Source organism: Amphimedon queenslandica, unplaced genomic scaffold (genome assembly GCF_000090795.2).
Source record: "Amphimedon queenslandica unplaced genomic scaffold, v1.1 AMPQUscaffold_13508, whole genome shotgun sequence".
NCBI classification, from domain to species: Eukaryota; Metazoa; Porifera; class Demospongiae; order Haplosclerida; family Niphatidae; genus Amphimedon; species Amphimedon queenslandica.
Genome location: NW_003546256.1, coordinates 476,504 through 487,498, shown reverse-complemented (window position 1 = coordinate 487,498; position 10,995 = coordinate 476,504). Strand labels below are relative to the sequence as shown.

At 35.6% G+C, this 10,995-nt stretch overlaps 4 protein-coding genes across 4 annotated transcripts in view; 1 reads left to right on the top strand and 3 right to left on the bottom strand.

Moving 5' to 3' along the window:
• The window catches only part of LOC100635385 (tubulin polyglutamylase TTLL4-like), a 6,372-nt gene extending 4,030 nt beyond the window's left edge, over nt 1-2,342 (top strand). The window contains exons 10-18 of the mRNA XM_020007916.1: nt 295-437; nt 502-636; nt 1,034-1,123; nt 1,316-1,370; nt 1,415-1,447; nt 1,503-1,574; nt 1,823-1,903; nt 1,956-2,016; nt 2,186-2,342. Coding sequence (XP_019863475.1) covers nt 295-437; nt 502-636; nt 1,034-1,123; nt 1,316-1,370; nt 1,415-1,447; nt 1,503-1,574; nt 1,823-1,903; nt 1,956-2,016; nt 2,186-2,220 — 705 coding nt within the window. The 3' untranslated portion in view covers nt 2,221-2,342. The remainder of the gene's footprint in view (nt 1-294; nt 438-501; nt 637-1,033; nt 1,124-1,315; nt 1,371-1,414; nt 1,448-1,502; nt 1,575-1,822; nt 1,904-1,955; nt 2,017-2,185) is intronic.
• On the bottom strand, nt 2,250-3,628 carry LOC109593650 (uncharacterized). Its single transcript, XM_020008639.1, has one exon. The coding sequence runs from the start codon at nt 3,545-3,547 to the stop codon at nt 2,426-2,428; it is 1,122 nt and encodes a 373-aa protein (XP_019864198.1). The 5' UTR covers nt 3,548-3,628; the 3' UTR covers nt 2,250-2,425.
• LOC100635260 (TNF receptor-associated factor 3-like) lies at nt 3,625-5,961 on the bottom strand. The gene is made up of 5 exons (XM_003383695.3): nt 5,493-5,961; nt 5,135-5,296; nt 5,005-5,082; nt 4,812-4,889; nt 3,625-4,754 (listed from the first exon to the last, which is right to left on the bottom strand). Exons 1-5 carry the CDS (start codon nt 5,853-5,855, stop codon nt 3,984-3,986), a joined length of 1,452 nt encoding a protein of 483 aa, XP_003383743.1. The 5' UTR covers nt 5,856-5,961; the 3' UTR covers nt 3,625-3,983.
• Nucleotides 5,962-5,965: 4 nt separating this feature from the next.
• LOC109593624 (probable ubiquitin carboxyl-terminal hydrolase FAM188B) lies at nt 5,966-10,982 on the bottom strand. The gene is made up of 19 exons (XM_020008625.1): nt 10,810-10,982; nt 10,688-10,743; nt 10,583-10,646; nt 10,064-10,380; nt 9,962-10,013; nt 9,777-9,908; nt 8,780-8,902; nt 8,559-8,659; nt 8,405-8,503; nt 8,202-8,277; nt 8,062-8,127; nt 7,937-8,013; nt 7,614-7,680; nt 7,187-7,267; nt 6,995-7,075; nt 6,520-6,626; nt 6,233-6,312; nt 6,109-6,184; nt 5,966-6,055 (listed from the first exon to the last, which is right to left on the bottom strand). Exons 1-19 carry the CDS (start codon nt 10,933-10,935, stop codon nt 6,013-6,015), a joined length of 1,824 nt encoding a protein of 607 aa, XP_019864184.1. The 5' UTR covers nt 10,936-10,982; the 3' UTR covers nt 5,966-6,012.
• Nucleotides 10,983-10,995: the final 13 nt, after the last annotated feature.

The following is a 10,995-nucleotide window of genomic DNA, read 5'->3' as shown; positions in this document are numbered from 1 at the left end:
CGACCAAAGGCTATAGCCTTTGGTTTTTGGCCAAATTTTGCAAAAAATGGTTAGGAGAGAATCTCCATTTTTATAATTTTTTCTGATGCATATACATGTTTTTATGTTGTGTAGCAAGTTTGAGTTAATTCTGATCAAATTTGGATTTTTTACAAATTTTTGAAGTTGCTTCAAATGCCATGTACTGTATTATAGTACTTGTCAGCCAAATTGATTCAAACTTTCAAAATGGCATGCATGTACACACATGTACATGTATAATCATTAAAAATAATTATAAATAAAATTGGGGTATTTATCCTCATTACATGTATTATTACATGTTTTTCTATTAGGGGCTTATTAGCTTTGTGGGAGTACATGGAGACTCAATTAGGCATAGACCCATCATTAGTCTGGAAGAAAATACAAGACTTAGTCATTAAAACAATGATGAGGTAACTATACACAATGTACCAGTAAAAAAATAATTTTGACCTCCTCTCCCTCTCTCTCTCTTAGCTGTGAAGGCTACATAGCTTCATTGATCAAAGCTAATTGTAGAGACAGTAGTACTGTACATGAGCTATTTGGATTTGATATCATGTTGGACAAGAATTTGAAGCCATGGCTATTAGAGGTCAATGTGTCGCCAAGGTAAAGTACAGTTGTACATGTACATACATGTATTAATAATGGATAGATGGTAGTACCAAAAGTATAAAATCCCTAAAGCATTATATACATGTACATCTATTCCTGATGATACTAATAATGCAAATATAGCATATTCTATAATTTTACATGCAAAAACTATTTTTAGCATTATTGTTAGTGTCAATTCAATCACGAAAGTTCTTACTGTCAAGGCAACGGAACAAATAATAAAATAACAGAACTAGAACTAGAAATATAAATATTATTACTATTGTGAATACAATAATGATGTCACTGCCTTGTCAACAGGAAATTCCATTGAGTGTCACTACTGATACCATACATGACATCTACATAGTTCCAAGTCCACTAATCTCACTCTTTCCTCTCTCTTTAGTTTACATTCAAATTCACAATTAGATTACAACATAAAAGCTCCTATGATGAGAGATCTATTCAACATGGCTGGCTTTTCTTTACCAAAAAGGTATAGAAATTAATGTCTGAAGTAAAAGCAAAAAAAGCATAAAAAATAACGTTCCATGCACATGTACACCTCATGCAATCAGCATGTACTACTGCCCACTCATCACGTACATTATGAAAGAGGATTATCATAATCAAATTAATATTAAATTCTTTAATTGAACCTAAGTACTCTTGGTCTTTCCCTGTTTAGTAGCCAATTCAGCACTACTACATACAGGTCAATGACCTCAAAGGAGAGGTTAAAGGTAAGAGTATATAGTTCCTGTAAAGTCATTTATATTTTTTGCAGCATTCACATTATAGTCGTCTAGCTGGACGAGAGGTAAGCAATATCAGCATTTACTATGGAGACATGATTCCGTCTATCTCTTTAATAGTGTGACAGACACAGCATACTGCGTGAACTGACTCAGCATGACTACAAGATACTAACACGATTTATAGATGAAGTATGGTCATGCAATTTGCAAATCAGACATAATACCTTGTACTCTGTGTGTGTGTGTGCGCATACATTTTAAAATGTTTGTTATTTTTGGTTACTATTATTAAACAAACTCCATTAATAATAAATAAATAAATACACACCCAAAACTAAAATAAGAACCCACACATACACAAATACCCTAATGGTCTAAATCCAAAATAACCTAATGGTCTAAATCCAAAATAATAATTTTTTAATTCCTAAAATTAGAATAACAGGCGAGGAGGTTTTATCAGAATATATCCAACCACAGAAACAATAGGACACTACACGCCTTACTTCCAATATGAGGTAAAGGAACAACGCCTTATTTATTGATATTTAATTTTCATGTTACATGCAGAGATATAACAATATTCTAGTTGAGGAATGGTTGAAAGAATATGGTAAAAAGCCAGAGCAAGGTGAGAGGAGAGAAAGAGAGAGAGCTTGCATGTCACATGCATAATAATAATTATTATGCTGAGTTGCTTGACTATGATTATGATCTCAATTATGATGATGAAATTAACATAGCATAGGGTTAACATGTGACCAATGTAATTATCTAAGGAATCGTCCTTTCTCCTTTAGGTATTTCCTGGCTCAAATCTGCAAACATTTGCTAAGTTGCATCATTCATTTTCATATGAGGGACTATTTTAAAGTTTCCCCATGCCAAGTGATTTTATTAAAATACACAATAATAATAATTGCTTACAATGTTAATGTTATCTTAAATTCAAAGTCATATTACATTTGGGAAATGAAAAAGTTCCAGTTATAATTAGGGTAATTAAGTTAAGATGAGGGAGAGTCATTATACACTCACTTTCACTTCCTAAGAATGGCATCTCTCACCACAATCCTCTTGTAGTCTTTCCACTTGCATGCCTCAACGTACTTCTCAAAGACAGCAGCAGTGCTAAGATATTTCAATGACATTTCATGAACAAGGGAAGGAAGGTTAATCGTATGCTCGTACTTCAGTAAAACTTGTTTGTTAATGGCGAGACATTTTGCATAATGTTTACTAATGACGCTCATGTTCGTCTTACCCTCACCAATCCCAAAGATCTCACCAGGGAGCAGGTTAGATACATGTATCCACCTCCGAACGAGGCAACTGTCACAGCTTTCCCTTGCTCCTCTCTCTCTCGATGGCATGAGAAGTCGTTGGTGTCCTTTTCTCCAGTCGTAAGTTTCTCTTATTTTTAGTTTATGTAGTACGGTTGCTTCTCCATTGACAAGAAGATAAGCAAAGTTGCCTGTTTTGCTCAAGTCTTTTATGATAACAGAGCGAGGTGGGAAATTTATAAATTTTGAGGCTTTGGCAATTGACTGTGCAATGGCTCGATCGGAGAACTGGCTGAAGAATGGATGCCACTGTATGATATTTAACCTCCATACCCATTCACGATCAAACGATACTCTCACAATCTCATTGAAATCAGAGACACTGATTCGTAAAAGTGTCGTCTTGCTTTTACAAACAACCGTTATCCTTTCTTTGTTCCTTATTGGTCTTAAATCCCCAACGGAACATCCCGAGGAAACATTAGTCTCTTTTATGACGGAGAGATGACCATTTTCCTCCGACTCCTCAGTCACAGCAGTGTACACTTGTCCGGTTAGTATAAAATACAAGGAGGTATCATCAGGTCTCTCTCCTCCTGGGGCAACCTCTCCTTTCTCCAGTGAGTGATAGTGAAGGATTCTGGCCACTTTGATACGAATATCTCTAGGATAGGACCACAATGGCTCCAACTGCAATGATATTGAGGAGAGATAGGTCAGTTCTAATTGGTTTCTCTCTCTTGGTGGTTTGCTCAGTATGTTTATGGCTTTTGAAGGTAACGGTCCTCTGAGAGGAAAAGAGATGAGATGGCCATGAGAGAAAGCTGTCTTGTATCTCTTCTCCTCGTGGAGGAACGTGGTTACCTGAAAGAAACCCATAATAATGACAAGATGCGTTGCTAAGGCAACTAAAATTAATTGGCTAAAATAATTATTTTTAAATAATAATTTATTTCAAAGATAATATAATACAACAGGTATAAATAACGAAAATAACAATAGCAGCTCACATTAATAATCACAATAATAAGAGCTAGATACTATAATAAATAAAATAACTGAATGTGGTGCTATAATTGAATGTGAAGATGGTTGAACAGTTGAATTGCAACTAATAAATGATTATAATATTAAATGATTATAATATTTCAAAAAAAAATTAATAATAAACAGCACAAACAGAAACTCATAATTTATACAATAATTTACAATAATATAGCTTGACACATGAATCAATAATAATAAAGCGATTATGCTAATAATGAATAATTGATACCTAAATCTTTTCTTCAATTTTCTCCTAATTTCAGTTTCGTCAAGGTTGAACCAAATTACCAACATCAATCATCACTTTGAAAAACATAGCATCATCCTTAACATAAGCTGGATCGTTAAGCACAGAGAGTGGAGCAAATCTTGGGCAACCAGAAGCAACATTCATTTCTGATTTTGGCTGCCAGAAAGATGATGAAGAAGGCTCAGGTTTAAAGCACTGTACAATATGCTTTCCAGAGCCAGACTGATCCAGGAGCATCAGAGTAACCATTTGTGAGAAGGGCCATGGTAATAGAGCATCATATTCTCCACGCATTATAGTAAGGAAGTAAGAGATGTGAGAGTTCTTGCCTGATCCATCTCCATTTAGATATAATCTCAAACAAAGTTTATATCCAAACCTGCTCGTGTAGAAAGGTGCGCTGTACAGCGACACGGTTTTGCCAGTCTTTGCATCGTGTCTACGTCTATCAACTTCGGGTATCTTCCACACGAACTGACCATTGTAACTGGTAGCTTGAAGAGTTTGAAAGAGAAGGGATAACTCTGAGAAACTGTCCTGGAGCTCGCTCAGTTTTATTTCACATTTCAGTAGTCCGTCGCAAATTGGTGCCAGCCTCTTTTCCATCTCGTCCTTTTGTTCTGTTAGTTCTGCTCTCGTTGACTCAAGGACTCTTTTCTCTGTTTCTTCTACCAGCTGCTTCCTTGAGTCTTCGAGTTGGGAGCCACCAGCAGAAAGAGTTTTCTCAAGTAGTCCAAGATGATAGCCGGAATCATCTTTGTAATGTTTGAGCAAGCCATCAAGAGTATCCTATAAAGAGAAAGGAAATAGCATTATGCTCAGGTGATGTAACAATGAATTCCTTACCTTTTTGTGGCAGCCATATTTAGTATAGCGACAAGGCCTCACTGTTAGGGGGCAGTAATTGGCAAGATGATCTCCTAACTACAGCAAAATAAGAAAAACATGATCAATAAACATTCAAGCTTTTGATCCTCCTTTCATTTCTTTGTCCTCTCCCACTAGTCTCTCCCACTCTCATTCCCTTTCACTCCCTTACCTCTTTTCTAAGGAGCTTCTGCCCACAGCCAGATGAACATAGGATAGAATATTCTGGACAATCGGTTTGGTGATGATTCTAAAAATAAAGTCAAATAATCCTCAATCATCAAAGAAACTTGTTGACATACTTCAATTTGGAATGAAGGGTATGTTTCGAGACAATATTCACAAGAAGAGGGAGTATAAATACAAGAAGAAACATGTGTAGACATTTCATTTCTAAGTAATTTGATGCCACAGTGAGGATGAGGACATGTAATAACAGAATATTTACAGGAATCAACGTGACTCTATATACACAAAACAAAAATTAATAAATTATGATTACTGAGAACTCCCCACCCATTGGTAGTCTCGCAGGTCTGGCCACGCGAGACTAACCCATTGGCAGAGCTAAGCAAAATAATTATTAGAAAATGATCTAAAGCTAGAGCTTGCCAACACAACTGATATCTTTAGGGATGTTTCCTTTACAATTAAACTTACTTTATACATAATATTAGTTCCAATCCAGGAGCATGAAGGATTGAAGCAGGGAAATTTAGCTAGTTTTAGTTCGTTTTGTACAGCTCTGTCTTTGAATGACTCGTTGAGAGGGAATGGAAAGTTACATCTCTTGCATAGAAATGCTTCTGTGTCCTTACTCTCCAGGAAGAGAGAGAAGCAAGACGAGCATATACGACAGCCACAGCTAGTCTGTCTAGCTCCATCAGTCAGTGGATAGCCACACTCACAGCACAGTAACGTTAATAGGTGAGGCTGAGTCAGTTTCTCTCCTAGTAGGTCTGGTGCTCTAGCTACTTGACTGTATATTAACTCTAGACTGCTGTTTTGTAGACTGCTTGCCATTTTAGTAAAAAAATTATGTTTCCATGCTTTCCATGCATGCTTTTATAACATGATGTGATTATGACATCATATCATAAGACTAGCACCCCTCCCATATCCTGATGAATATAATAATAATAATAATGCATAATAATGACGTGTATACTACAATATAAAATCAATAGATTTTGTCACATGACCAATTTATTTGACCTTTCCACCTAGACAAAAGGTGACCTTTATACACATCATCATCGCTATTTTTAGAACTGACTTTGTATGCAAGGTCAGTTCAAGCGGTGGCATTAGTTCAAGGTTTAATGAAATCATAGTGACGCTCTGTGACAGATCTAAAAACAATAAACATTTATTTTTTAAAATGCTTTTTTAAAACTCACTTAAGTTAAGTATAACTGGTTCCATAAATTGCCCAAGGCCATCATAATAATGAATATTAAACTCGATTATTGAAAAACAGCTACAAAATGATGCAATAAGATAAAAAATTAATAAGAAACCAGATAAGCAGCTTGTGCAATACAGACAAACAACAAATACAAATGATGTAATAATACTAGCTTATACACCTGGTCGTGCAATATCAGACAGCTATTGCAAAGAAAAAATAAAGGCTTGAACGTTAAAATCACAACAAATCACTGCCTCTCTCTCCCCTCTCCCCTACCTGTTCTTGTCCACAATATCTTTATTAAGACTGAATATGACTGTAAAATGACTTTCAGAACAAACCACCCATATAGGATAAACCGGACTTTTATAAAATTCACCAACCTAAAGTGGAAGAAATGTCCAATGATGTCTGTGCATGTACATGCATTTGTTGCGTGGGAAATGATATCATTGGGTATCTTTAGGTCGGCATTTCCCACACAACAAGCATACACATGCACAAACAAATACAGGTAAACATGTTTGTGTAACAACAACAAAACTTTTTAGACTATACAAATCATATGAGAAATGATTTTATTGTTGTGATTTCCCCCCAGCCCCAGTAGGAAACACATCATGAATATAATAAAAGCTACATGCACATTCATATGAAAAGTTATCATACATGATGTAGATACATGTACAGTATACAATACATGCAGTTCCACTCATTGTGTATATGAGCTTGAGGATAAAAAATGACTCACTTTGCAGCTGCCATAATACTCGAATAACGTTAAGTAGCCTATTTCACTTTGTGCATATAAACCTTTCAATCTCTGTGAGTCCTAATAGAGTGAGGGAGGAAAAGAGATCGAGGATCAAGTGATACGGAAAGAGGAAAAATGAGGGAAGAAAAAAGGAAAATACTCCCCCAGGGCACTATCGGTATCACGTACTCTTGTTCCTTCATCGATTACAATGTCTCCATTGAAAGTATTAGAGGTACCTGCTCCAGTGAGAAACAAGTTAACTAGCTCCTGAGAAAGGGAAAGAGAACAAGATAAGCAATCCCATGGAAAAAGAATGCATTTCACATGAGATATTACTTAATAAGGGAAAGAATGTAAATGTAATTTAAAAAGCTAATGATAAAACAATGCACAATCTAACATAAAAAGCTATCATTACCAATTTTTGCCAAACTAGGAAGAACTGTGATATTTTACTATATTTAGTACTATTTCACACAAGTAGAATGATGAACAAGGGCTAAGGTGATAGCTTTATACTCGATAAATCTGCAGCTATTGTATATGTACATGTCCATATAAGGCAATCCACTAATTCTCATTCTCCATTAAATAAACTATTCATTATTATTACTTGAGAGCAATAGCCATGGGCACCAAGCAGTTTAGTATTATTAGCATCATCGAAATCAGTCTTCAATCTAAAAATAGTAACAACATAATATCAACTATGATACAATTCACAATGATAAACAAGAACTATGATATTTCAGAACAGTGACGAAAAAGGATTGTTTTCATAACTCAATAAAAAGCTATGAATACTGTTAGTGCATTGTCTTAACATAATATTATGACTAATCAATGCACATGTCATTCATGCTCTGATCATGCTTCAGTCACAATAAGCCACATGTATACATTACATGTGTCATTGTTTTAAAAATAGATTGGCACCTTTCCACTCCTCTGCTTAATATAACTGAATATAGGAAGAGAATACAGCCAGCATTTTCTTCCTCAGCAGAAATAAACTGCCCAAAATAAAACACAATGATAAGACAAATAACTACTGTAATTACCTGATCAACATACTCGAGCAAGAATAATTGCAACTGATCAAAGTCAAGGAACGAATGTACGACTAGCTATTGAGAGAAAGAGAGGAAGGGAAGGAAGAGACATAAAGGTGAAAGAGAGAAGTTATAATGAAATCACTGACCAGCTCAGTAAGTTGATCTGGATAATATGATCTGCTCCTGACAGTCAGTGATTTAACAGGAGGGGACCATGATCTACTGCATAGGCAGACATATTATCTAATGTACCATACACTTTCATGGGCACACACAGTCACACACACTCACGCAGAGTCACAGATCTGTCTATCTGTTGTCTGTCTCACTGTCTGTCTGTCTCACTCACACTGTCACTGTTGCTTTCTTTCTCTCTCCGGCCTTCCACAGTATCTGAGCAAGGGATTTACAGAGGAGCTCCTTCTGCTCCTTTCTATTAATAAAAGGTCTAAAAAGAAGAGAATACAAGCTTATATACCCGGAAGGACAGGATATGACATTACATTGCATCAGTAGATCCATCAGCACTATTTGCTCCATCAGCAAATAGCATATTCTTTATGATGTATGACTGAACACAAGCTAACACTCCACAAGGGCCACCCTAAGGAGAGAGAAGGTGAGGGAAAGAAGGAGACAGGGAAAGAGAGAAAGAGAATGAGAGATAGGATTGTGAAAGGGCAAAAAAGGGATTTAAATTTATCTGTTATAATAAAATACGAACCTTGTGCTGTACAAGCCCATAACTGAGTGATGGTACTTCTTTATTAAATACAAATCCTTGATTCCTCCATTCGCTGTTAAACGAGTGAGTGGTTGCTGAGCCAAAAACAACCTCCCTTAATTTCTAAAAATATATAAAATGTCCTAAAAAGGTCATGCATGACATGTGTGACGTACATAAGCAATCATATGTTAATTGTATGTACATGTATGTTAATGTTGCTATGTTAATAGGTTTACTATATACACACACATACACTAGAGTAAACAAACACACATGTATATGTACATGTATACACTGGGTGTGTGATATTATAAACAAAGGAAGTTCATTGTGTAGGTCAGGAAACTGTGTATGTATGTGTGTGATACAGGATTTCCCTAATTTCGATCAAATTTGGATTTTTTAATGAATTTTTGAAGTTGCTCCAAATGCCATGTACTGGCTTAATTGTCAGCTCACAAAGCATGCTATTTAGCTCACTTAGAACGCTTTGTGGGAAACCACCCTGGTAATATTATCATACATGTAGACAGTCTAGGAATAACTACTAGCGCATGACAATACTTCCATAGGTAGTGTATATCCCTTGACAGCATGACTTAACATCCACATGATGCCAATTACTGACAATCACATGAACTACTTATATACCATATTATAAGGAGTTCATGTGGGCATCATGTGAGGATGTGACCTTTTACTACATTTTTGACCTTTGAGCTATGGTCTTTCATCAAAAAAGTTGATACCTCAATCTCTTTATTGTACATACATGTACTCAATTTTAATGAGTGATTTTGGACACAAGCTTTTAAGATATAGCACACTAGCTGCAGTTAGCACAACAGTATATTTAAAACCAGTGTATTACGCTCAATTTTGCCAAAAGATTTGAATGCACCAAACATATTTGAAGGCAATTTATCAAATTTTCTAGCTATAATTAAAGTACATGTACACAATGTGCATGTGTACATGTATGTGTGTCACTGACTATAGCAGTATTATAAGATATTTGCTCTCCTTTACTGTTCCTGCTACTGCTGAACAAATGAGAAACCACTTTATCATCTAAAAGAAAGGAACTGTCCTCTTCAATGTCTTCATACAACAGCAGCCCACCATCCTAATAATCAATTGATTATTATTATTAATCATTAATTATTCATGATCAGTTACATTAGTTATCTTGGTACCAATAGATTTACTAGAATCATCTTCACTTTGATACCTAAGACAAAAGAGAAGGAAAAGATGAAAATAATTAATTTTTATGGTTACCTTGTTACTTTCTTAGTACTATCTAACGTTGAAGTGGAGGTGGGTGTGGTTATTCTAGCAGATGTCGTTATAGTGGGTGTGGTTGAGTAAGTGACCGGTTTGCCGTTTGTTTTGTTGATTGTACGGGAGGGACCAGTAATGGGTGTGGTCAGTGTAGTAATGGGTGTGGTTGATGTAGGAGTAGGTGGTGTTCGTACAGACGTGGTTGGAGTAATTGGTGTGGTCGGGTTGGTGGGTGTGGTCAGAGTAGTGGGTGTGGTCTCAAGCTGATTATTAACAATAGCTTCAATGATAGTTCTATAAGGATCTGGCTGTTTCTAAAGGATAAAACAAGACACAATATCACATTTATAAATTATTCATTACGTCTATAGTCTTCAAGATTCTATAGTTATGAATTTTATTTTGGGAAATTATCACTTTCAAAAAAATTTCTGCCATACATATGTACAGTTAGGAGACATCAAAGTTTAAACCACATTATTTTACTTTTGAATTGCATAGTAGATTAATGATTACCTTATTTGACTTCATTATGTTGACCACACCAGCTTCTTTCACCAGAACACTACGGTTACTAATACTGAAAGGAACTATATAACTAATAAGTGGGTGATTCATTACCTCTCTTCTGTTCGTGGTACTTCAGTATCTAGTGCTGATAATGTTGACTTGTAGCCCTACACAATGAAGGAGGGGGTGTGTGTATGCATTTAAAATTATAAATAACTATAATTTTCACTCACTTTCCTACTAAGATATTCTCTAACTAATGCAATACTGACGTCCTCTACTTTTTTCTTTCTTCCTCCATCACTGGTTCTTAAAATGGCCGGATCAACTTTGCCAGAGTGAACACTACTCGACGCCATTTTGAGGAATCTCTATGCTGAATTGCCGATTCGGCAAATAAATTTTAGCTAATTAATATC

What these genes read in the sequence shown, in the direction of transcription:
- LOC109593624 (XM_020008625.1), bottom strand. Translation starts at nt 10,935, where the DNA reads ATGGCGTCGAGTAGTGTTCACTCTGGCAAAGTTGATCCGGCCATTTTA. An exon ending in CAGATCAACTTACTGAGCTG is followed by an intron (nt 8,128 to 8,201) that starts GTCAGTGATTTC and finishes TTCTCTCAATAG; the next exon opens with CTAGTCGTACATTCGTTCCT. An exon ending in TGCTCGAGTATGTTGATCAG is followed by an intron (nt 8,014 to 8,061) that starts GTAATTACAGTA and finishes TATTTTGGGCAG; the next exon opens with TTTATTTCTGCTGAGGAAGA.
- LOC100635260 (XM_003383695.3), bottom strand. Translation starts at nt 5,855, where the DNA reads ATGGCAAGCAGTCTACAAAACAGCAGTCTAGAGTTAATATACAGTCAA. An exon ending in AGAAGCTCCTTAGAAAAGAG is followed by an intron (nt 4,890 to 5,004) that starts GTAAGGGAGTGA and finishes ATTTTGCTGTAG; the next exon opens with TTAGGAGATCATCTTGCCAA. An exon ending in AATATGGCTGCCACAAAAAG is followed by an intron (nt 4,755 to 4,811) that starts GTAAGGAATTCA and finishes TTCTCTTTATAG; the next exon opens with GATACTCTTGATGGCTTGCT.
- LOC109593650 (XM_020008639.1), bottom strand. Translation starts at nt 3,547, where the DNA reads ATGGGTTTCTTTCAGGTAACCACGTTCCTCCACGAGGAGAAGAGATAC.